The sequence below is a fragment of the Oxyura jamaicensis genome, chromosome 22, assembly GCF_011077185.1.
Source record: "Oxyura jamaicensis isolate SHBP4307 breed ruddy duck chromosome 22, BPBGC_Ojam_1.0, whole genome shotgun sequence".
NCBI lineage: Eukaryota > Metazoa > Chordata > Aves > Anseriformes > Anatidae > Oxyura > Oxyura jamaicensis.
Genome location: NC_048914.1, coordinates 3091689 through 3115401, shown reverse-complemented (window position 1 = coordinate 3115401; position 23713 = coordinate 3091689). Strand labels below are relative to the sequence as shown.

The window sequence follows — 23713 nt, the reverse complement described above, 5'->3', positions numbered from 1 at the left end:
GAAACCATGCAAACCCAACGTTATTTAGGAAAAGCACAGTAACTGCACACGCACATACACATCTTGGAGCAGGCTTGGAGGCCAGACAACGAGTCTGGTCTAAACTTACCCTTGTGAAGGATTATTTTACATTTCCACACCCCCTGTACATAAGTCACGCAACTGCCAAAGCAGAGGCCATGGTCTTCAACAGGCTATGTTGAACAGAATAATAATAAATAATATAGAATGTATAGAAAATATAGAAATAGAATAATAAAATACATAAAAGTCCCTAAAACACAAATGCTGAGGGAAGACCCAAGAGCACGGTGGCAAGGAAAGCTACGCATTGAGGTTTTTGTTGGTGCATGCCGCCCAGCATCCCCCGGAGCAACTGAAGCCCGAACAAAGCGCTTGGGGTGCGATGTTAGCACAGGGGATTACAGGACAGGTATTCTGCACACAGCCTCAATAACCTGCATCACTGCAAAGCAAATGCAAAGAAGCATGAAACTCTCCTGCTTACAGTCAGCAGCAATTGACATCCATTTTAAAATCACTTTGCCTCACTATAATGGCTAAACAAAATAAAGATTCTCTTGTCTTAGAATCAAGTTTTACTATTCAATTGCCAGTTCTACACATTCATTGCGATTAGGACTAGACATAAATTGTTATTAATTGGTACCATTCTATCCTTAGAGAAAGCTCAGAATCTGTTTGCTGGCAGCTCCCAGTCTCTCCCAGAATACCTGCAAATGTAGCAAGTGTTCTTATTCTAAGGGAAAGTGGGCATTTACAGTTTCAAATTTCAATGTTCAAAAAATCACAACTTCTTACCACATACCTGAGACTCGGGATATACATTTTACTGCAAAACTATTTCTATTAGAAGTATAAACTTCTGTTACCTGGTTATGGCAGTAAAAACTCTCCTGTAGATTTACACTGAAATGATTAGTTATTTATAAATGAATGTAATAAATAATATATAGATTACTGAGTAATGGTTATTGCTAATATATATTCATACACTGCAGCATATAGCATGATCCATTCTAGTTCTATGTACTCTGCAATACCTATTCTTAGCATATGAAAAGTTGTTCTATAAAGCAGCTCTATGCTGGTAGCTGTGGCCCTGAGAAGAACACAGTACTATTATATTACAACTGGATAAATTAATGCAATAAGTTTCTAGCATAGACATTTAGGATATTATTTGGCAGAAATCACCTTGATGGCTCACTTGTCTACAGGTCCTTTTATTTAGATATCTGTCACATGAACCCACAGCAAACATTATTAATATGGATAGAAGGGGCAGAATAGGATGCACTGCGTGTTTATAGCACAGCTATGACTCATGGACTCAGAATTACCTGTACCGGTGCTCTAAACCCTTCCCTTCCATACAGATTAAATGGTAATTGGCAGAAACTGAAACATCTGTATCACCAGCCCTGACCACCTGTTTTATCCCAGACCTCCTGCAAACTTCCCCATTCCTGCACCAGTGGCGTCTGCTGCTTGTCAGGATCGATCCCTGAGTTTACACACTCATTTGAAGAGCTGATAATTAGTGGCTCTTTCTATTTTAGCTTTTCACCAGCCAGACTCTAAAAAGACACTGTTGTGAGAACCTCAGTATCTCCTTTTCCCTCCTAATGAGCAAGCAGTTTTAGGAAACTTATTCCTAAGAAGCAATCAATACATCACAACTCGTGTGACATTAACTAACCAGCAGGAACTTCCGCTTGCCGTAACACTCTGTGACTTGAAAATTGTGCAACACCTTTAGTAAACACTTCCTCATATAGGAACATGAACAAACTGAGCAGCTCACTCCTCATTCGCTGCTCAAGAGGACTGCTGAAAGCAGAGGGACTGGGAACCCAACACTCCCAGCCCAAGGAGACCACGGCCAGACAACCGCGACTGAGATGACCAACGCAGTTCTCATTTCTGTTGTTTTGCTATGTTTTCTCCACCAAGGTATGTCTGTTTTTAAAAAATCCTTTATCAGTGGATAATCTCAGGTAACTTTGTATAGCTTTTATGAGTTTTTAAATTATTAACATGTAGATGACACCAAAGAACAGAGAATTAAAGCCATTTAAGAAAAAGGTATTACTGAACTTAGGGAGCTTGTTTTTTTTTTTTCTCTTTGAGTTCAAAGTGACTATTTAGTTAGAGAAATACTTGTGTGAACACTCGCCATACATTGGCTACAGACCCAGAACAGGTTAGTTTTGAGAGCCAATTAAGAATGTGCTTCCTCTGCAAGCGATCGGAGAATTTATCCAATTGGGACAAAGTATTACACTGACAGCCTTTGGGCCATAAAAGAAAACACTTTTATCTGAGTTCAGTCCATGACATTACCTGAATTAAAACAGTTACCACCCTTACTATCTGTGGCATACTTCAGGCTGTGAGTAGAGAAGTTCATATATCTTAACCTAACAGACCACACCGTTTTTTTTTCTCCATGTGCATAGTTTCATTCAATTCATGTCATCAGGGAACATTTTTTTCAGACCTTGGCATGCACAAGCATGCACAGGTTTTGTACACGTAATTACACATGTAATTTGTACTCAGGAGATATCTTTTTGATTTTGTTATTTGCAAAGAATATCTGAAAATGTGTACAGTGCTAATGCTTAAAGCATTATATGTTTAGTTCCTCGAAAAAAATCAAACCTTCATTATCAATGAAATCCTCACTAATGATACTTCTTCCTGTTTCAGGCTCTTGGAAAATTACTTAATTATTTGTTCATTATTAGCATTTTCTTCTAGCTGTTATAGAAAGCCTAAGGAATTTCTTTCCTCCTTAAAGCTACTCACTCAAGACAATGGCTGAAGCTAGCCAAAGACAATACAGTGAGTTGATTAAAAAACAACTGTAAGAAACTATTTGTTCCAGAACAAAACTGTTTTCCTTGAAATGCTACTTGCATCCCTCTGCAGGAGAAACACAAATTTAGTTTTGAGTCCTTGTTCGATTCCAGCCTAGACTTGAATTATGTGGGCTCAAGTTGGTCTTGTAAAAAGAGTCTGCATCAGGGAGTAGGAAGGTAAAATCGGAGCACAGAACTCAGTTCTTGAGAGGCCTAAAATACTGCTTTCATCATTGCATGAGAACGTGCTTTGACCTCATAGAAAGACCATGCCTGCAAAGAAAAAGGTTCCTTTTTTTTAAGAAAAAAAAAAAAAGCTGCTTAAACTAAAATAGAAAACCCTATTGTTATTTACAGCAATGGACTTGCATTTTTTACTCGTTAACAGCATGCACATGGATAGTTACTGTGTACTTTGTAATTGCTCTGCTGATCTAAGATAACTTAGGATTTATTACCATCATACCATCGTGCCCTTCTCTCCAGCACTCAACTTTGTCTACATACAGCCACATTTATTCTGCAACTTTTTTTTGAAAAGGCTTAATCAAATAAACTGGTTCTGAAGAATTAATCTATCTATTTTACTGGAACAATGTACATGAGGATGTACTCTGCTGTTGCAGAGATTAAGGATTACAGAAAATTGCAGTAATGGGATGCCCCACTCTTGTAAAAATCTGGCCTTGAGGCAGGCAATTAAAATGGGAGTTGCACTCTCTCTTTGTTGTTGTTGTTTTTAAACACAGTGCCTGAGCCCTCAAGAATTTGTCCATTCAGGTGAAATTACCTTTTGTAGGAGATTTAAGAGTTTATGAAGCATACAGACCTCCTGTTGACTCGCTGGAAACTAACACAGCCATTGTAGGACCCTGTTCTCCCCAGTGCTGTACGCCAGCTGCTATCATTAACTTCAAATGGTGCAATGCGTGCTGACCACCCCTGCAAATTGTGCAACGAATTAACTTCTGGCATTATTCACTCATGCTCGAAAGCAGAACAAAATGAAAATGAATAACAAAATGAAACACTGCTCATCAGCACATTTTCCTCCATGTTCTTTATAGCCACTGCACAGAGTACACCTCACAAGCAAGACCAAGAAAAATTGGCCACGTGAGCTATTTAATCTGGATTCCTTATCACCCCCAAGATTTTCCTATTTTGCTGTTCATCCCCTATTATTTCACCTGCCATTGCTGAAGTGCCTTCTCCCGTCCTTCTGCTGTCACTCGATCTGATTCAATAGATAAAAGCATGCCTGTTGAAGAACTGTTGGGAAGTATTTATGCGAGAAGATTAGCTGAAAAGCCTTCTGAAGGAGATATCTAGGCTTGTTCCAGACCTGTGGGGAATTGTATGAGTTTATTTGCTTATATCGAGGCAGTCTTAACTTGTATGTCATTATGTGATAAAGTTTGGAGGTTATTAATTTCACAGAACCATACAACTTAAGTCATGTCATTTGCAGAAGATGAAGGTTGCACCTTGCAGAGCTGGTTGGCGTGTCGGTACACGAAACCGCTGGTTGGTGCTGGGGAAAGAAATCCAGAGGGAACTGCATGGGATATTTTGACACCAAGACATTGCCAAGTATGGCAACTCATCCAAAACCCAGACTGTTCAAACATTATGTCAGCTCACACAGTCAGGGTGACTGCCTCGCAGAGCAGATGACCACACACCAAAGCCAGAGCAGAGGATGCATGAGAAATGAGTGGCACAGCAGATGGATGACTATACAGCCCCAGAGAATTATTCAGGGCAGACATGAAATCTGGTGTTTAGTAAGCTAATGCTGTGTGTTCATAAATATACGTCTCTTTCTCCCTAGGAAGCACAAGCAAGATATTACCTGGAGTTGAGCAATATGAAATAGTTTATCCACGGAAATTGCACACAGTACATAAAAGAGAAGTAGAAAGAAACAAAGAGGTATTTTTTATATATATTATTATTATTATTATTTTTTAAACTCTCTGGGAGATGGGGAAGGTTTTATGGAGTCAGAGCACCCTTGGCTTTCAAGGGTAAGAAAACGGCGAGCCAGTCACTTGATCTTACAAAAGAAAAGGAAAAAGAAAACCTGGAAGAGTGATCCCATGTCTGGTAAAAACAGACTGAGGTGGGCTCAGAGGGAAGCCAAATACCTGTATGCGATCAGTGCATCTTCTTCTGTATGTGTATCCTTGTATCTCTGCACAGATGTACGCCTTGGTAGTACTCAGATTTTGAATAACCTATGGGCATCCTGATTTGAAGTAAATTAAATCAAACGCTTAAAACTAAGCACATTCTTCCATACTGCAAGAGAGTTATGAAAATGGTTGAATTTCAGTATCCCCTTCAGCACTTTACTGAATGTGCAAATATGTGCTTGTGATTGTAGAAACGCATTTGCAAAGTTCAGTTTGTTCCTCCAACTAAAAAGTATGAGACAAGGTGACCTCCTTCTTATTCTGCAACTGCCAGAGCACTTATTTTTGGTGGGAAGAGGAGGAAAAGAATGCAGTTGGCAACTCAGCAGCTGCCAGCTCATGGTGAGGCCAGAAATTGTAACAGTCCATATTCTAACAGTTAAATCTGTTTACAGAAAAAATACGATGACACATTGGAGTATGGAATCAAAGCCAATGGAGAGGAAGTCATACTGCACCTAGAAAAAAATAAGTATGTTCAGTTCAGCGTTTTTCCTGAACATTATTCCTCATTGTAAGTGGTTTTGTAGGGCCTGCAGAATGCAAAGAAACAGGACTCAGGCTCTTATAAGATGAAGGTATTATGGTTTATTATGGTTTCCAGGCCTATGAGAGAAGAAGGAAGAGAAAGCATCATGTCAGTGTTTTGGTAATGAGAAATAACCACATAGACATGCAGAATTTCTGTGTCTATGGATAGTCTCTGGGTTGTATTTGTTTGTTCTATGCTGGTAGAAACTACAGAGAAGAACCAGGGAAACATCCCTGAAAATGGGGCTGTGTTGGCTCTATAAATGCTTCAAAAACAGAAAATAGCAATAAGAAATGCAGTATTCCTCAGATAAGGCTTCCAGCACGCCCTACCTCAGCACTACGTCTGTTGAACTTTGAGTAGTGTAATATCCACTGGCATCAACAAAATGCTTTATGGAAATTGAAAGCAAGGAGAGCTCGCCTGCTCTGCTCGAGATTAACAGCATTTTAACAGGCCGTGCAGAAGGTGCAGAGAAGCAGTGGGCTTTGAATAAAGCATACAAAGAAAAACCCCAAAACCGTACAGAGCAAACACAAAATAAAGCACGGTTGTGATTTTCTGCTTGCTGGCTCCACCATAATATTTAACATGGTATCAAACAAGTCTGCTTTAGTAGGTTCTTTTCTAATGGCTGTGTAAATACAGCAGTGCTATAATCAGTTCATGTCAAATATTTATTATAATTAAATGTTTGCCCCTTTTTAAATCTAATCTGGGTATTTGAAAGGGGGGAAGGGAAACCAGCTTGCACTAAACCCCACTCTTTAAAAAGAAATTGGGCTGGGGGAGTCTGGGGGAGCTGCCCACACAGAAGCGAGCGCTGCCTTGCTCTGCTGCTAGCTCAGCAGCCCTGGCTTTAAGTTAAGTGTGGCACCAGTGTTGAAAATATGTTAGTGTGATCTCTGAGCAGTGTCTCTGAGCGTGCACACATGCATGCATACATGCGTGTGAAGCAGACGAGGCAGCTCTTCCACTGACCTCTGCCTTGGCTATTTAATCTTAGTGCAGGGGAGAACACAACAGTGCCACTCGGGAGTGCTGGAAATGTCTGCACAAACCGGAGGCCAAAAGAGAATAAATACTGGATTTATATATGTTTACTTTCGGATCTACCACGAGACTACTTTATACCGATGAAATAAGTAGACTTTAATTGCTTTCTTATTTTAGAAATGTCTCTTTGAGGAAGGATTACCAACAGGCAGAATTCCCCACCCAGTAGTTTTGCTTCCTTAGTCTTTTGATACCAACCATAACCTGAGTAATCATTTGAATTCCCCAAATAGTTCACGTGTGACACAACTGCCTCATTTCTAGGTGACTACTTTTTAATTTTTTATTTTATAATAACTGTGCTTTACTCTTTGCAGGGATCTGTTAGCTAAAGACTATACTGAAACAGTTTATTCAGATGATGGTCAACAAATAACAACCAGTCCTCAGATAAAGGTAATAAAGGTTTCTTTCCCCTATATTTTCAGTATTGAGGTTTATATGAGATTTCACGGGTCCCTGAAATGATAGCACAAATCAGATGGAAAGATTTTAAATCAAGATCCACTGAAACTTTGGATGCTTCAGAAGGGACGGGGAAGATGTTCTTTGTGACTCCAGGCAGTCACTTTTCACCTCGCTGCCTGACAAACACACTTGCTGAGCTGGGTTTCTCTCTTTTGTCAGGAAAGGGAGTGGGGCCGGGACAGCCCAAACATTCCCCTGCTTGCTCGACTTTGCTCACTCTGTGCAACTCGGTGACTTGCTCTTACACCCTAATCTCAGTGAGATCATGGGCTCAGATAAACACAGATTTCCTCTCCAGCTCACCTTATCACCCACGCGTTGCAGGTTACCCCAGGTGGTTTCTCTGAGCCATGACAAATCAGTTATTCAGATACAGACACAGAGGAAGTGGCTGTTCCATTTTAGTTAATTTTTAATTAGCTGTCTGCCCACCGGGCTTATCCTTTAAAAAGCTCTCACCTGAAGCTTTTTGTCCAATGTCACACTGTGTGTTTTAATACATACCATTTCGAATGCAAAGCTTTTTTTTTTTTCTTTTCTTTTTCTTAAAGTGTTTCCCTGAATTCTGGCCACGATAAAATAACTCAGTATGGGCCTAATTCAGCCCAATTCAGAGCACATCAGTTTATGCTCCATTTTGAGCACTAAATCTGCATATTCTTATTTTCATGTTGTGTTCTATATTAACCAGAGCCCATTTTAATTGGATTTACCAACATCTGGGTCTGTACTGAAGGATAACAATAATAGTACTGTAACATCCATGGACATGGTCACCAACTTTGTTCATTTTAAGAATCTCCCCTAATGGGAGATCTCCTCAGATGGCTTAATTAACTGTAACTAGTGTAAGTCTGGCTTCTGAAATCACTAGGCCAGTGAGATTTGACCCAATTTGACAAGGATTTTTTTTTATACAGGACCACTGTTACTATGAAGGTTATATTCAGGATGATGCCGATTCAATAGCAAGCATCAGTGCTTGCACAGGTTTAAGGTAAGGTGGAGCTCTGGTTTCCAATGGGCACTGACAGCATGTTCTATGAGGATATATTTTCTGATATAAATAGAATCAGGATATAAATAAATGGATTTCATATTTTGTTCTTTGATGCTCAAGAGGAAACTAGTTTACAAAGGCAAGGGGAAGAAGTGAAAAAAGGTTTCTTTTCTACTCTAGTCTGAGATTTTACAAATTAGAAGCTAAAGGAATTTCTATGTCAAATTTATGTGACTAATTCCGTATTAGATCAGGTCATAAATCATAGCATTTGGTGGTGCTTACAGCAAACATTTAGGGATGATGCTTCTAAGCTAAGAAAGCTCCAGTGACACTTCAAGAGAAGCCAACATTATTTTCAGGGCTAAATTGGTTACAGGGTCAGGAGGTTCAATCTTTTGCATGAGAGCTCAGTTAAAAGAATCAGCTCATTTCTAATCACTGAGGACACAGTGGTGTAATGTAAAAAGGCAAAGAGGATGGCTGTTACATCCAAGAAGCTGCAGCAGGCCATTTTCCCAGTGGTTAGTGGGGTTTTTCCAAAACCCAGACTTTCTTTGTGAAGTTTTCAATAGAAAAGCTTGTCCAGTTTACATGTTAACACCGAATGCTTATTTTAACACTTACTGATTGAAATGACAAAAACTTTAAGTTGCTTTCAACATTTCAAAATTTCATCTGAATTGAAAATGAGAACCTGTCTTTGAATTCCCCAATGAACTGAAATTCACTTTTCAATCATCTCTCAAGCACAAAACCCCCAAACATAAAACTAATTCATTCCTAATCTAGTTTCGCTTTGACTGACAGTCTCCTACTCAAGAGACCTCACCTGACCAGCCAGAGCTTCCAATTTACTCACCACCTTTGATTTTTGCCTTTAAACTATTGCACGCTCTGCCTGCACACTATCAAACCATGTTCCGTGGCATCAATGTGTGCCACGGTCCCTACAAATGTGCAAAATATTGTTAAGAGATAACGCTGCTGCCTTGACTCAGTCTTACGGATTTAAAAGATCACAGCCTAACCTAGAGAAAATTTTCACAGTGGCTATTTTGAGACCCGTGGCCAGAAGTACCTTATTGAGCCGTTGGGATCTTCGGACAGAGATGAACATGCGGTCTACGAGTATGAGAAACTCAGAGAAGATGAGCCCAGAAAAACCTGCGGCGTAGTCAACAGCAGTTGGGATGTTCATTCAAAAGACCACATCAGTGACATCTTCAAATCCAGCAACAGCCCAGAAGTAAGTACATAGCAGAAAAGAAGTCGAGGGCTTAGCAGAGCTGCAGGAGTGGCACAAGTCCCTCTGCCTGGTGGCACCTCCAGGAGAGATGCAACCGCAAACAGTGGGGCGTAAGCAAACCTTAAACAACCAGTGCAGATTCTCGCAGATCTGAGCTTTTGTAATCACTGTCCAGCTGGTGCTAACTGGTGCCCATGTGCATCTTCAAACAGCTAAATACTTTTAAATATCTAACCTACCTTTCATCATTTTAACAATTTTCATCATTTTAGACAGCCCCGTTTTAAATTACTTATTGAAAGAAATTGCCTGATAACCAATATGTAGGTGTGAAATTGCAAAGATTGAGACTGAAACAAGCCTTAAAAGTTATCAAAATTTATCCTTTCTGTAGATGAAGGCATATCTGAAAGCAAAAAAATATCTGGAAGTGTACATAGTTGCAGACAACACTATGGTGAGTATTGAAACAATTTCTTCTCATTTGATCAGCTAGAGGCAAGCTTTCCGAAACAGGCGTTATTAATTCTGGGCGCCTGCCACAATTACAGTGCTACACTATGCTGGGACTGAAAGCAGTCCCAGATGCTACCAAATCAGAGATTTATGGCTATTTTAACGGTCACAAAACTGTTCTGAGGTAAGGTATGCACGTCTGTGCTGACAGACCCAAGCTCCCTCCTTCCTCAGCATCACGCACAAACCCCACGCGAGCTAATTCCCTGCACCCAACGCTGCCTGGCAAGCTCAGGGGTGAACATGAAGCAAAAAATAGACACATTTTCCTTTCCTTATCATGCATGCAACTCATTCCCCTATGCTTAGAATCTCTATAACGTGGAGTATAAATAAGACATCACCAATGCCTTTTTCCCAGCTCTCCTCCAGGTTTTGCAATACATCATCTGATTAAATAAGGAATAGAAAAGATAAAAACTAGGCCATGTATGGTGTGATTGGCGATGCAATCTGCTCCGGGATTTTTCTTCTCCGACAAATCATTTATTTTTCCTTTCCTGTTCCTGACATCATATATTCAATTTTTTAGTATAAGAAGTACAACCAAGATGTTGAAACTGTGAGACAAAGGATATTTGGGATAGTCAATTACATCAACACGGTAAGAGTAAAAACAACAACATGAAATTGAAATAAGTTATTTATATATATATATATAAAACTTTTAAAAACTTCATGATTTTTTGTTGAAACATGTAGGAAAGAATGAAAAATGTACTGTTTGAAAGTTGCAATGTAAGTGTCATTTTAAAAACAAATCTCCCACATCCATATAATCCTGTTGTTTGCCTTCAGACTGGATTTTTTTTATGAACTACTATTAAAAAAGATTTACACCTTATTTTCTTAGCAGCTGCTAAAGTGAATGATTGAAACCCTTCACAAAGAATAAATTGATTCTTGATTTCTTTTGCAATTTAAATTTAAAGCATTTTTCAAGTACTTTTAAACCAGTTATAAAAATGGCTTTAAAGTGGGGAAAAATAAGATTTTATGTGTTGTTTGGTCTTTTTTGTTGTTGTTGTTGCAACTTTGAAGTGCAGAAAAGCTTAAATCAGGTTTGGAGTGGACTGCATTGCAAGTGACAAAAGGGAACCAATTACCAAGATGAGTGTGTTTCAGAAGTCTTCATAAAGTACGTTGTTTTTACAGCAAAACTGTTTCTCTGCTGCAGGTTTATAAGGCCATAAATATTTACGTGGCTCTAATTGGCCTAGAAATCTGGACAGATAATGATAAATGCCTCTTGAGTCGTACTGCAGGATTCACTCTGGACAGCTTCTCAAAGTGGCGTAACTCAGATTTATTAAAGAGGAAAAGAAACGACAATGCTCAGCTAATCACGTGTGTATCATTGTTTTCTAACTGCATGTCCAAACGTGTTAAAGGAATTTGTTCTTAAAAAAATTGGTCACTAACCCAGCAGAGACTGTACAGAACTGGATTTCATCCTTTCCAGTACCTGGCTGAACTAATTCTAGACAAATAGATAAATGCAGGCTCTCATTTCTTGCTTTTCTTTTCTTCACGGAGCACAGATTAGCTGCTAGGACGTATCACTAGGCCATGGTATCTAACCCTTCTACCTGAAACACTGCAAAAACAGGCAATGACTTGTCACATCTCTATTTTTCCTTTTCCCTGCTCTGGTCACAAGCTGAGCATCCTGAGGACTGCAGCGTAGTCTGAAGAGCCATGGCATGAAGCTTAAAGTCTGGGAAATGCAGATTGCCAAACCAAACCAACGCTCACTTCACTATTCTGGCTCACGTTCAATGGCCCTGATTCATCCAAGCACTTTGCTGCATTTAAAGCACTTCATCAAGCACTTTGCACCCATACAGGTGCTCAGATCTCATGAGCTGCAATGTAATTTAGATAAAAAAAAAATAAAATGAAAAGTGTATTTAATTGTTTACTGACTTGCAGTGATCCTCAGCATGTCCTCAAACATTTTATTAAATCAGGGATGCAAACCAGAGCTGGAAATGAGTTCCTGCTTCAAGCCTTCTGCTTGGTTAATGGAGCTGGTGCTGCCTTCAGGGGTAATAACACTTCATCTCACTCTGCCTTTCTTCTTCCTTACAGGGGCTATGACTTTGACGGGACAACGATTGGATTAGCTTTTCTAAAATCCATATGCAGTGATGTATACTCTGCAGGTATAATTCAGGTCTGATTTATTCTTGTTTAATTTTTGAAAGCTTTTCTATGTTTTCAAGCAACCAGCAAAGGATGCTACGAAAATTGGTGGTTTACAACATTTTCACTTCTCTGTCTGGTTCATATCACTATTAGATCAGGCTGTAGAAACCAGAGTCACAGACTTTATCTTAAATGAAGTGCAAAGGTAACAAAAGTGCACACAAAGCATGGTATTTGGGTTATCTGAATGCCAACAGCAAACTCAGACACCTGTATTTGGAGCTCCAGGCTCCTGTAGAGTCAAAGGAGAAAAATAAATGAATTCATGCCTCCAGCTTAAGTTTCCTGTTACAAATGGGGAATTGGCTGTGCCTGTCATAGCACTTAGCCACTTTATTACCACTGCCTAAAGTATCATCATAAACCTCAGCCTAAAGAGGAACATAGACCCCAAACCTTACCAACAGAACTGTCAACTCATCTGTTGCGCCCCTCTTCAGAGGCTGGGCCTGTTGGTAAGAGGAACAGCCCATCACGGGAAATTCCAACTTTCCTACACCATAAGGAGATCCTGGGATGATTGTAAATGCAGGATGTGTTTCTTTGGGGGGGGAGATGCATTTTTTAGCAGCACAATTTGCAATGCCACCCTGGAAGAGCACCACCAGTACACTGCACCACATGCGTTATGCATTTCCTCTGCCAGCTGCTTTTAAACATCTGCATTTCACTCCAAGGAGCCGGGCTTTTCCGTTCCTCCCTCCCACCATAGCACCAGGCTAAGAGCGACGATGGAGCACAGCATCTGCCTTTCCCTTCTGTGCACGCACAAGAGTGTACACTACGGTTACTTGGTGTAATGAGCAGTAATTATAACACACCCACATAATTACCCTAAGCACAAGCTAGCTATCCAGAGAGAGGATTAAGGGTTTGAGATGTTCAGTTCCCCTTAACGCTCAGTTGCTACTTGGCTGCCTAACTCCCTCATGTTTATTTAAAAACTAATTACACCAATTTACTGATGTTGGTTAACGGTGTGATCTCATTGCTGTTACACAGAATGCAGCACAAACATTGGAATAAATGCACGCACAGACCAATGTTATCACATCACACAGGATAAGGATGTTTTCACTTGAAAAAGAAAAGCCACTCTTAGCCACATAGCATCTCTGATGCTCCTATTTGTTCTGAACTGCTCACAGAAATAATAGGTGGTTCTTGTTTCCACAGGATCACAGCAGAAATGAAATTGCAGTGGGAGCTACCATGGCGCACGAGATGGGACACAACCTCGGCATGAGTCACGACACCAAAGCCTGCATATGTAGCGCTAAAGTTTGTATCATGACAGATACTGTCAGGTAGGAGTTTGGAAGAGGCGCAGTAAAGCATGGGCTCTGGATGAGCTTTACAAAATAGAAAAGTCATTAGTTTTGTCCTTTAAGATTATCCCATTCCAATTATACAAAAAGAGAAAAATGAAGAAACTCCAGAGAGTGGTGAGCATCCCATTTCCAGTTCCAGGCTCTTAGTTATTCCTAGACAGATACCCCCCAAAATAATTATCTCTATTCCCTTTTGGATGACCTTTGCTTTGCATTGTTGTGGCCTTGGCATTAAGCCATAAACTGCAGCAAACCTTTCTTCCTTAAAATAACGGTAGCATTAAATTATTGTGGTATCTCAGATGACACAGCTTCCCCAAGACTTACCTAAAATATCTGTTTGCTATAAACCCTGAAAACGTTTCCTTTAAAAAACACACAAAATGTTGTCACCTTCAATAAACACCCTTGGTACGGGCTTAGTTTGATTTCTATCTTTAGCTGAGCACCCTGATTTGGACAGCCCAGGTGTAAAGTCATAACGCCTGAAGCATCCAGATGCAAATCGTGTAGATCTGGCTTAAAACTTTGAGATGTGGGATACTTTATAAGCAATACTTATATTTACTCCATCTTCTGGTTTGCTTCCACTATTTTTCTTGCTGGAACTAGGCGACAGCCATTCTCCTTTGTCTATACTGATCCTAATGTAAGTCCTTCTGCTTTCTCAATATAGCTCAGTCATCCCCAAGATATTCAGCTCCTGCAGCCTCCAAGACTTTGAGAAATACATGCTGAGTGACATGCCAAAATGCTTAAGCAACATCCCAGATATAAACACCATCATAGCACCTCCATCCTGCGGAAACGGCTTTGTGGAAAAAGGAGAGGAATGCGACTGTGGTACTGCCGAGGTATCTGCGTAACTGGGCATAAAATAATTCCTGGAAGAGGCAAACAGTTTTATTGAGGCTGTAGAGTAGTTGGTTTCTGAGGTAGCCAGCTCAAAGCTAGCTGAAATACTTCCACAGAAACGCTGGTCATCAAATTGCTTGTATGTACTATAGACATGCCTATGAAGTGCATGCCGAGCGATGAGAAAGATGATGACATGATTAGCGTTGTTGTGTTGACAGAGGAACTGAGAATGGGGAAAAAATGTACATTTGAAACTGTCTCGGAGGAAATAAGCAAGTTCCCTACTTCTGTCGGCGCATTTGTAACCCCCCTTAGCGTCCTTTATGCTCTATCTCATGATGTCTGGCCTGGTTTCTAGAAACAGTGGTTTTCAGAGAAGCAAAGTCAGGTCCGAGGTATCCTTCCCTCCCTCAGTAAGCCAGTACAGGGTGGTTCAGTGAGAGTGCAGCGAGGAGGGGACCAAGAACAGGTCGTGCTGTACCAGAGCTGATTGCCTGTTCTGTCACAGGAATGCACAAACACCTGCTGCAACCCTGAGACGTGCAAACTGACGGCAGGATCCAAGTGTGCTCATGGAGAGTGCTGTGAGAATTGCCAGGTAAGAATCCTCTTCATCTCCAACTCCTCATATTTTTTGGGGTAGGGGTTTTCTGCCTTTGAGAAAGCACTGATACATCTTTCAAGAGAATCAGTCCTCGTTATTGGTAATTACTGAAATAACGTTGTAATTACAGGCACACTTTGCCCATCCCAACGTACACCACAGCAACCAGTACACCCAGTTCACCCTGGAGAAATGAGCCTTTTGATTACCCATTTTCTCCTGGAAAGAAAAGCTGAGGGACAGCCGGGCAAAATCCTGTGAATTGATGTAACCAACTTTACATTAGATAGGGATCTGGCCCCAAATGCAATTTGTACAGTGAGGATGGGATCTGTCTCCCCTAATTTTAGCCCTCTGGTTCAGTGTGACTTTTAAATGGCAAGGAAGAGCAGTGTGTTAAGTGTAGCATTGCTTTCCCCCACTTCAGTATAAAGCAGCAGGAGCTGTTTGCCGAGCAGTTAAGGATGACTGTGACCTGCCTGAGATGTGCACCGGTTATTCTGGGAACTGCCCATCAGATCGATTCCGTATGAATGGACATCCCTGCAATGAGGGAGAAGGCTTTTGTTACATGGGGAACTGTCCCACCCGAGAACAACAGTGCAAAGCTGCTTTCGGACCACGTAAGTACAAGCTGGCGTTGAAAAAATGATGTCAGGGTCAAAAGAGAGAGACCTAGGAGGCTTTCCCTGAGAGCAACCCAGCAAAGACCTTTTGGAAATCAGGAACAGCATGGCTAGATAGCTGAGTCCTAGCTCATACCATGTAGTTTATCATCTCTATATTTACATCGTAAGAGTTTATCACCACCCAAACTGAAAGTCATAGCATACAATATAATATACCTCTAGAGAAATAGGAAGTCATAAATGTGTTCCTCTTCTGCACAGTGTTAAGTGGACTTTGATACGGAGCCGATGTGCACTTGATAAAATGAGGAAGTATCTGTATTTCGAGGGGAGTGGTGGCTTGCCCTCTTCCTAGTCCTGACTTTGTCCTTTCTCTTAAGCAAAGTCCATCGGTTTGGACTAGGCAGAGAACAAAGATAGGTGCCACTGAATGTACACATTACCGTTGCAGAATTAATGCCTGAAGTGCCAGAGAGAGTCATTTAGGCTCATGGGTAACTTCACTGGAAAAGGCCATTTCCTAAACAGCTAAAGGAAATGCAGTATTAACAGTTTTCACAGGCAGAGAACCTAAACTAATCCCAGCTCCTTTCCTAAGCTCTTTGCATCATTGCTTTTCTTGTTTTCCTCTTTAACAGAGGCTACTGAAGGTGCAGCTTCCTGTTACCGGATGAACGAGAAAGGGGTATATTACGGATACTGCAAGAAAAAAAGTGGTAGTCACGTCCCATGTAAGAAAAAGTAAGCACTGTTACAGAATTCACTAGGATTTGTGAAGAGAGATCATTCCCATCCGAATTAAGAGATCGAAGCAGAGTGCACTGTTTTAGGTGGCACATAAGTCTACAAGTCCTTGTTTCTTATTCCATTTGAAATGCAATTCTAAGAAATCTCGTTTCCAAATAGTACTCCTATCCAGGGAAAGAAGCAAAGTAAATTATCTAAAGATTGGCCTGAGAAAGAACAAGCGTATGCATGTGTGCAAGCCTTCTTGTGAGGATGACTGTGTGCATATGCGTGTGTGTAGGTAAGGACTGGGAAAGGATTTTTGAATAGGGAACCTGAGGTGAACCTCAGAAGTTGAGGCCAGACCAGCTAAATACCCATTTCTGCAAATGACCGTGGGCTCCCTAATAAATTCAAGAGGTATTAGGGACCTGCCACCTTCTACTAACAAACTGACCCCAAAACCACCACGAAGCAAAACCGGTACCTGCAGTTATTTCTTTGGAGTTCCTATACAGGCGCAGCAGATTCAGGCTGCACAACAGACCAGCTCAGAGGGTTTCTCTGTGTATTGTTCTAGTGGCTTTTGTTCTCCTTCCAGAGATATAATGTGTGGGAAGTTGTTCTGTGCCGGAGGGCAGGAGATGCCTCTGTATGGGAGCCTGGTGACTTTTGAGTCCTGCAAAGCAAGTTTTCCTAGGGACGGAGAAGGAGATTTGGGGATGATCCTCAATGGAACCAAGTGCGGGGATGGAATGGTTAGTGGAGGTTGTTTTTTTTTTTTTACTTATTTCTTCCTCCTTTCAGTCTTGCTTATATCATTAGCATTTTTTGCCAGACAAGAAGGACTTCAAACCAGGAAGGCTGAACTGGACACAGAGCTTCCGCTGATCAGATTTGCCGTAACTTCTGCCTTACATCTAGCATGAATCAGCAGCAAACAGGAACTGCTGTCCTTCTGACTTCCTTACGTTTGACTGCTATTTTATTCATTTCTCACTGCCAAAAATATACGTGGCAGAAGAAACATACTTTGTACCAAAAGGTTAAAAGATGGTACATAAATTACTATTTTGAATAATTTCCATAATGGATGTGTTAGGCCTCACTGAGTGCTACGTCCAATTTCTTTCCCATATTTTTACCTGGAAGGGGCTTTCAGGGAAAAAAGGGTGAAGGATTGCAGAGGACAGGGAAACAGTGATATCTCTACATCTTTGTCACTCCCCTTTTCTATAAAATATCCAAAGGTCAAATGAAAAATTCTGTCAACATATCAAACTCTAATATAAGTCTAAGTGATTTGCGTACCTCCTTTCACTCTTCATCACTTTACACAGTAATGTGCAAGCTCTGTGTTTTCTGAAAGCTATAAATCCCTTCAGTGACATTTGCCTTGTATATCACAGGTATGCAGCAATGGAGAATGTGTCTCTGCTGAAGATGTCTTTAGATCAAGTGACTGCTCTGCCAAGTGTCCAGGACATGCTGTAAGATATAAGCATTTGATGTTATTAACTTTAAAATAATAATAATAATGCATGACAGCTACAGACCTTGTTGATGCTGGTATTTAAGTTACTGGAATAGGAATTCGCAAGTCAGAAGCTTCTTATATTTTTATAAAACCAAATCTAACCTGATAGAGTACCAACATTTTTAAGGAGCTCACAGGAGACTGACACAGTTTCTACCTGGCCCTGCCTCTGAGCCAGTATCACACCTATACTCTCAGGTCTCCTCCCATTTTGTGCAGGTAACTGTGCTCACCTTATTTGAATTCTGGGAGACCTACAGATGTGAAGACCAAATCTGCGGCTTTGTGCCTTGTGCTATAGCTTCCAGTGTAAAAATACTTGCAAAAGACAATCAGGCCTGTGCAAAACTGCTACTCCCAGTGCTAAAGTTTAGTCCAAGCAAAATGAGAGGGGGTTTCCAGACCTAACTGTAAGGAGCTTACTGGTGCCCTGTTCCTGAGCCCATGATGTTTTACTACCTCAGCTTCATTCCTGTTTCCTGAGGTTTTGCTCATCCTTGTGTTTCCCCAGGTATGTGACCACGAGTTGCAATGCCAGTGTGAGGAAGGATGGGCACCACCAACCTGTGACAGCTCCTCAGCAGTTACCAGTAAGTACTTTATGGCCACACACGGGGTCAACTGTCATCAGCTGATAGAAAAAAGACCTTCTTTAACTCCAGTGAAACAGCCCCAACTCGCCCTGGCTGTCAGACTGTTTCTTTGCAAACACTGCATATCTAGGTCTCTGATTTCTGTGCATCTCTGAGTAATTAAAGCTTGAGTGAACGACTGGAGGAAGTTATTTTTTCTTCTAAATAATCTCCTGGGTGTATCTATAAGGTTAGGGTGGCGAGCTTTTTCCTTTTCCATCCTGAGATAACGAGCAAACTGTCAAATTTCAGTGGAGCCAAGCTCCCAGAGGCTTTGCTGTGAGGGAGGCAGGCAGGGTCATTGCTTCAGCATCTGCACGGTGCTGAACTGTAACCGAGCTACCTCTTGGGGAAAATCCCTTCTGTACAAATTTCCAACTGGCTTGGAAAAAAAAAAAAAAAAGATTTAAAGAAAGAATTTTAAGCTTTTGATATTCTCTTTGTCCTCCCCTCACATTTACTAAAGCACCAGCAGCTCTCAACACTGAGTCTTGGTTGAGGCTTTAGAGTAGCTTTGTTGAAGGAAAATTGTGAAGCCTCACTTGTACACTGTGCCAAAGGGCTGTGCCTATGTTGGTAACACCCTTCAAGAAAGAGAGGAAGAATGACAGTGCAATGATCTTTGAGGATGGATTACATGGACTGGATTTGTTTAGCCTGAAGACAGCCCAAGCAATAACCACAGCCTTCAAAAATGTCAGGAACAAAGTCATTTTAATGATTACTTGTGATACGAGAAAAAGCAAATATGAGGATAAATAGGGTCTAGACCTTGAGGAAAAAATTATTTTGCCAATAGGAATCTGCTAAGTAATAGCATATATTTTAAGAAGTAATAACTTGTGTCTTCCTGACAGGTTTCGCTATCATTGCTGTTGTGTTGGTCATCCTTGCTGTCATAATAATTGCATCAGTGTTACTTTTCTACTTCCGAGTATTCAAGAAGAGGTAAAGTATTTACCCTATCGAGAAAATCAACAACAACAACAAAAAACACACTAAAACCAAGCAACTCCTGGATAGTTTTTAAGCTGGGGCTTTCAAAGTGGGTGAAGGAAACCTTGGACAACCAAGGAAGTTGGTCCAGGAACTTTACTGAGCTGCTTCAGAGGTCCTGAACTTGGGAGAGGACTGCAAACTTGAATCTGTAGCACTCAAGATTAATCCTACAGTAATTAAAAAAGGAGGTGGGAGGGGGGAAAGAAAGAACATGACTTTATAACAGACCAGTAGGATTAAGGCAGGTGTTTGACTTTAGCAGGTGGTTTTTGCTGTTGTTATTTAAAAATACAGCAAAACAACTTCAGACAGGGTAAGATTTACAGTTATTTGTAAATTCACAAAGCAGACAGACCAGAAGGGGACCTGGAGCTACAAACCAAGTCTTTGTGGATCAAGAACAAAGAGAGCACCCAGGCCTGGCCATACCTGCCCAGAAGGTAAGAGCGGGGAGGTGCTGGGTCAGCTACAGCCTCTCTGCTGTAAATGAGGGGCTGAAATGTGAAAACTCACCAGATGAAGTGCCCTACGTTTGCAGGAGGGTTTCAAAGTGCTTGTTCAGGGCTGAGAGGAGTGTGCTGTGAGTCCCAGCACGGGGAGGAAGCGGGTGCAGCGCATGACACTAAGATAAGCCCCTGACTGACCTGTCTGTGGCAAAGGGTGCATGTGCACACGAGATGAGGTCTCCATCAGACTCAACTGTTCCCCCTTTTTTTTTTCAGATGAACGATAAGAAACTTCTCCTTCCTGTACCCCCACCGCAGGAAAACAAACCACAGCTTCGGAGTGTGAGTACTTCGAGAGAATTTGTTGCCTTTCGTGTTGGTTTTGGGCAAGACAGCACACACAAGCTCACGTAGCGACCTGCTGTGACCATCTGATCCCAAGGGCTGGGGAAATCTTTGCACTCCAGATAAAGCCCTGCATGTTTTCTCAGGGCCCGGCAGCATAAAGCATCCCAGATCTACTTCTGAAATGAATACATCCATTTACCCCCAGCAATGCACTTCCTGTATAAAACACAAGCCCACACATTCCCATGGAACACACAGACACACACGTACAAGATGTGTATATAGGACCAACGTGTTTTATACTCTCTTCTCTTACAGCCCATCATAAGACCAAAGGGTCCCCCACCTCCCATCCCTTCCACCAAACCAGCCTCTGCTCACACACAGGAGATGTTTGTAAGTATAACCCTGCAACACTTCACATCTTTCATCCCAGCTGCAGCCGAATTGCAGATGCCACCTAGTATTTTCAGTTTCTGACTATGATTAAAGGAATCCCTGCTTTCAGAGATGCTTTCTTCAGCATGTACCTTGAGCACACAACCAGCTTCAGCTTCCTGAGCAGTTTATTTGAGCACAGCTTCGATACAGATGAATTTACACATTGAGAGTAGCCCAGTGCTCTCCTGAAACAGCATATCTATATCCCTTGCGTACTTAATATTATTGTATGCAGTCAGATTAACCTGACTCACCCCGAGCTTTTCCGCTAGGAAAACGCTGCAGTAAATACGAGATAACTGCAGCAGCTGAGGTCTGAGGAGGTTGTGCAGCTGCATAGACATGAAAGCATAATGCTATTTAAACTACTTTTTTTTTTTTTTTTTTTTTTTTTTTTTTTTTTTTGTTACAGGCACCAGAGAAAAAACCTGCTTGCCTCCCAGTTCCCAAAGGCAAACCTCCACCTCCACCAAAGGTAACCCGAGTTTAAATGTGAACTGAAAATCTTTTGGGATGTAATTTGGTGAAACTGCTTCAGGTACAGTGATTTGTTTCTTTTCCACGCAGGCTTTAAAACCTCCAGTTCATCCCCGAGTATGAAGCTTCCGAAGTAGGGCTGATCAAGGTCCCTGAAACGTTCGGGGACAATTTGTCCAGTGATTCCTCCACTTTTGGCAAAGGCTTCCTGTTTGTTTGTTTTTATATATATACATACATATATATAAAGAACGGCTTACTGACAGCTGCTTTGAAAGGAAAAGTCTGGTTTTCAAACAGCAAGAAACCCTCTGGTGATGACATCAAGCTGCTGTCTGAAACGAAATGAAGCAGAATTGCTACTTGCACTGAGGTGTAAACTAGGAGTATGTTACGAAAGCTGCTTAATGTCCCAGCTCCTAGGCCACCCCCACAAGAAGTGGCTGCACTGGGATACCTGCACGTGCGCTGCTTTTCTCCATAGAGACCTGAGAAAGCCAGGGAAAAGCACGGTACGCTAATTATTTTTGTAAATTGTAAACTATTTGCTGCATTTCTGGATCTTTGCCAGCCCTCTCTTCAGCAACAGACCAGACCTTCTGCTTCATGCGCAAAGTTGCAACCTCCGGAACGAGAAAAATCCTTCCTGCCCTTTGGAGAAAAGTTTGCATCCCTGAGGCCTGAACGAGCCTTGGAATTGTAAGATTACGGAATGGAAACCCATTGATTCGGGAAGGATCCTCTGAGATCAGATACTCTTTTTAATCCTTAGATTACCTGTTAAGCAGGATTCCTCTGTTCAGTTGGTAGAGCTGGAGTTACGCTCAGCAGCAGAGCAGGCGGGAACCAAACCACTCGCTGCTTGCAAGCACTCCCAGAGCTCAGCCCGTGCCAGCTGAAAAAAGAGCCCCAGCTGCCATCATTGCACTTGGACCGAAAAATTTAGAAAAGCACAGTCAACAAAATCTTTAATCATTAATTTTATTCACCCCTCAGCTCCAGAAATATCTGGATAGCTCTCCCTTCCAGGGTATACACACCTTGGTGTTTTCATTTAATCGCTCTTGCACCAGGGTGTGTTATTGTAAAGTTGCTAATGAGAACTCAGCTGGGCACGGGGGTTTGTTATTGTGGGACTGCAGCGCAGCATGAGGCTTTGCACACTGGTTCATTACTGAGGGCTTCTTCATTCGTTCTGGCCTGCTGGCATCCACACTGTTGACACTCTTGGCCTGCTGGCATAGATCTGCACGATACTGTTGGCATTGCTGTTAATAATACTGTGAGGGTGCTGGCACTGATGCTATTGTTACCGTTGGCACCGATACCTTTCATGTGGTTTGCATCGATATTTTTAAGTTAAAGCACACAGAAGTGTTTTTCAAGGAATTAAAAAAAAAAAAAATTACCAGAAAAAAAAAAAAAAAAAAAGAGAGGAATAAAATTGTCCTCGATCCAAAGTACTCAAGATTTTATGGAGATTCCAGTTTGAACTGGATTTGTGTTTGGATCAGGATCAAAATCAGAGCAGTCCTTTGGCTTTCCAAATCAATTACACTGTGCCTGTGCAGTTTCCAGCCTTTGGGCATAGTGGCCAGAGAAGATGGCATGGCTGCCAAACTGCCAAAACAAAATCTGGGGCCTCAGGCCAGCACTGTGCATGCTTTTACCTGGATTTGGCTCTGACCAGCACACGTTAGGATTTTAACATAAGCCTGATCCTCAGAGGGTGTGAAAACTACTCATGTTCACCAACCTGCTCACACCCACTGAAATCACACTCAATGAAATCCCAACCCACATTATCTTGTTCTGGTGCTGGCCACACACTTACTGGGACCGTTACCGCAGCTGCACGCTGCAGACCCATCATCTCCGATATAAAAATGTATATAAAAGTCAATTTTTTCTTTTGGGCCAGGTGTGCTTTGACAGTGCCGGTTATGGTACGCCCTGCAAAACACAGTGGTGATGAAATTACCGTCTTCAGTTTGAGGAGCGAGGTAGTTTTGGAAGAGCGTGGCTTTCGTCCGCTTTGGATAATTGCTTTGTTATTTTAGTCAAAAATGGATTTTAATGTATCCGTATTTGACTCGGGTATAAAGATTTAGAACTTTTTTTATGAACTGTAATTAATGTATTTACGATATTTTCTGTATTAAAAGTTTTCTATCACAAAACAACTACCTCCAGTTTAATGATGATTATTTGCATCCAATACACTTGACCATAGTGTAAAGTGGGATCATACGGAACATTGCCAAATCCCTAAACCTCCCGGTTTGGACCAAAAAGATCATTCACAAGTATTTCAAACCCCTGCCAGCTTAGCCAGTACAGCTGGGCTGACGAGATACTACATCACATTTTTTCTGCCTACTTAAGACCAATTTCTTTATAATTTTCAACCTTTTCCTCTTTGTGAGCACTCAAAATCTTTCCAAGGATGTAAAGATCTGAAGAGAGCTGAAGTCTGGAGACTTGTGTTTGAGTAAGTACCTTTCCAAGACCCAGCTCCCAAACCACGCAGCTTGGGCTTACGTTCTCCTGCTGACTGTGCCTGACCTGCA

The 23713-nt window shown here is 41.4% G+C and overlaps 1 protein-coding gene and 1 long non-coding RNA gene across 3 annotated transcripts in view; one reads left to right on the top strand and one right to left on the bottom strand.

Annotated features, from left to right (window-relative positions):
• The window catches only part of LOC118177455, a 127836-nt gene that overhangs the window by 82519 nt on the left and 21604 nt on the right, over positions 1 to 23713 (bottom strand). The window lies entirely within an intron of this gene.
• On the top strand, positions 1779 to 22574 carry LOC118177452 (zinc metalloproteinase-disintegrin-like ohanin). Of its 2 annotated transcripts, none has more exons than XM_035345162.1 (24): positions 1779 to 1977; positions 4723 to 4823; positions 5482 to 5558; positions 6992 to 7070; positions 8063 to 8139; positions 9193 to 9391; positions 9786 to 9848; positions 10440 to 10511; positions 11085 to 11254; positions 11999 to 12083; positions 13292 to 13422; positions 14123 to 14300; positions 14813 to 14902; positions 15336 to 15531; positions 16176 to 16278; positions 16865 to 17021; positions 17673 to 17753; positions 18312 to 18390; positions 19290 to 19380; positions 19781 to 19871; positions 20154 to 20219; positions 20544 to 20621; positions 21079 to 21141; positions 21234 to 22574. In XM_035345162.1, the coding sequence occupies exons 1-24, from the start codon at positions 1926 to 1928 to the stop codon at positions 21264 to 21266; spliced, it is 2412 nt and encodes an 803-aa protein (XP_035201053.1). In that variant the 5' UTR covers positions 1779 to 1925; the 3' UTR covers positions 21267 to 22574. The 2 variants fall into 2 exon arrangements, with proteins under 2 accessions (XP_035201053.1, XP_035201052.1); XM_035345161.1 differs by having other exon boundaries at positions 19778 to 19871.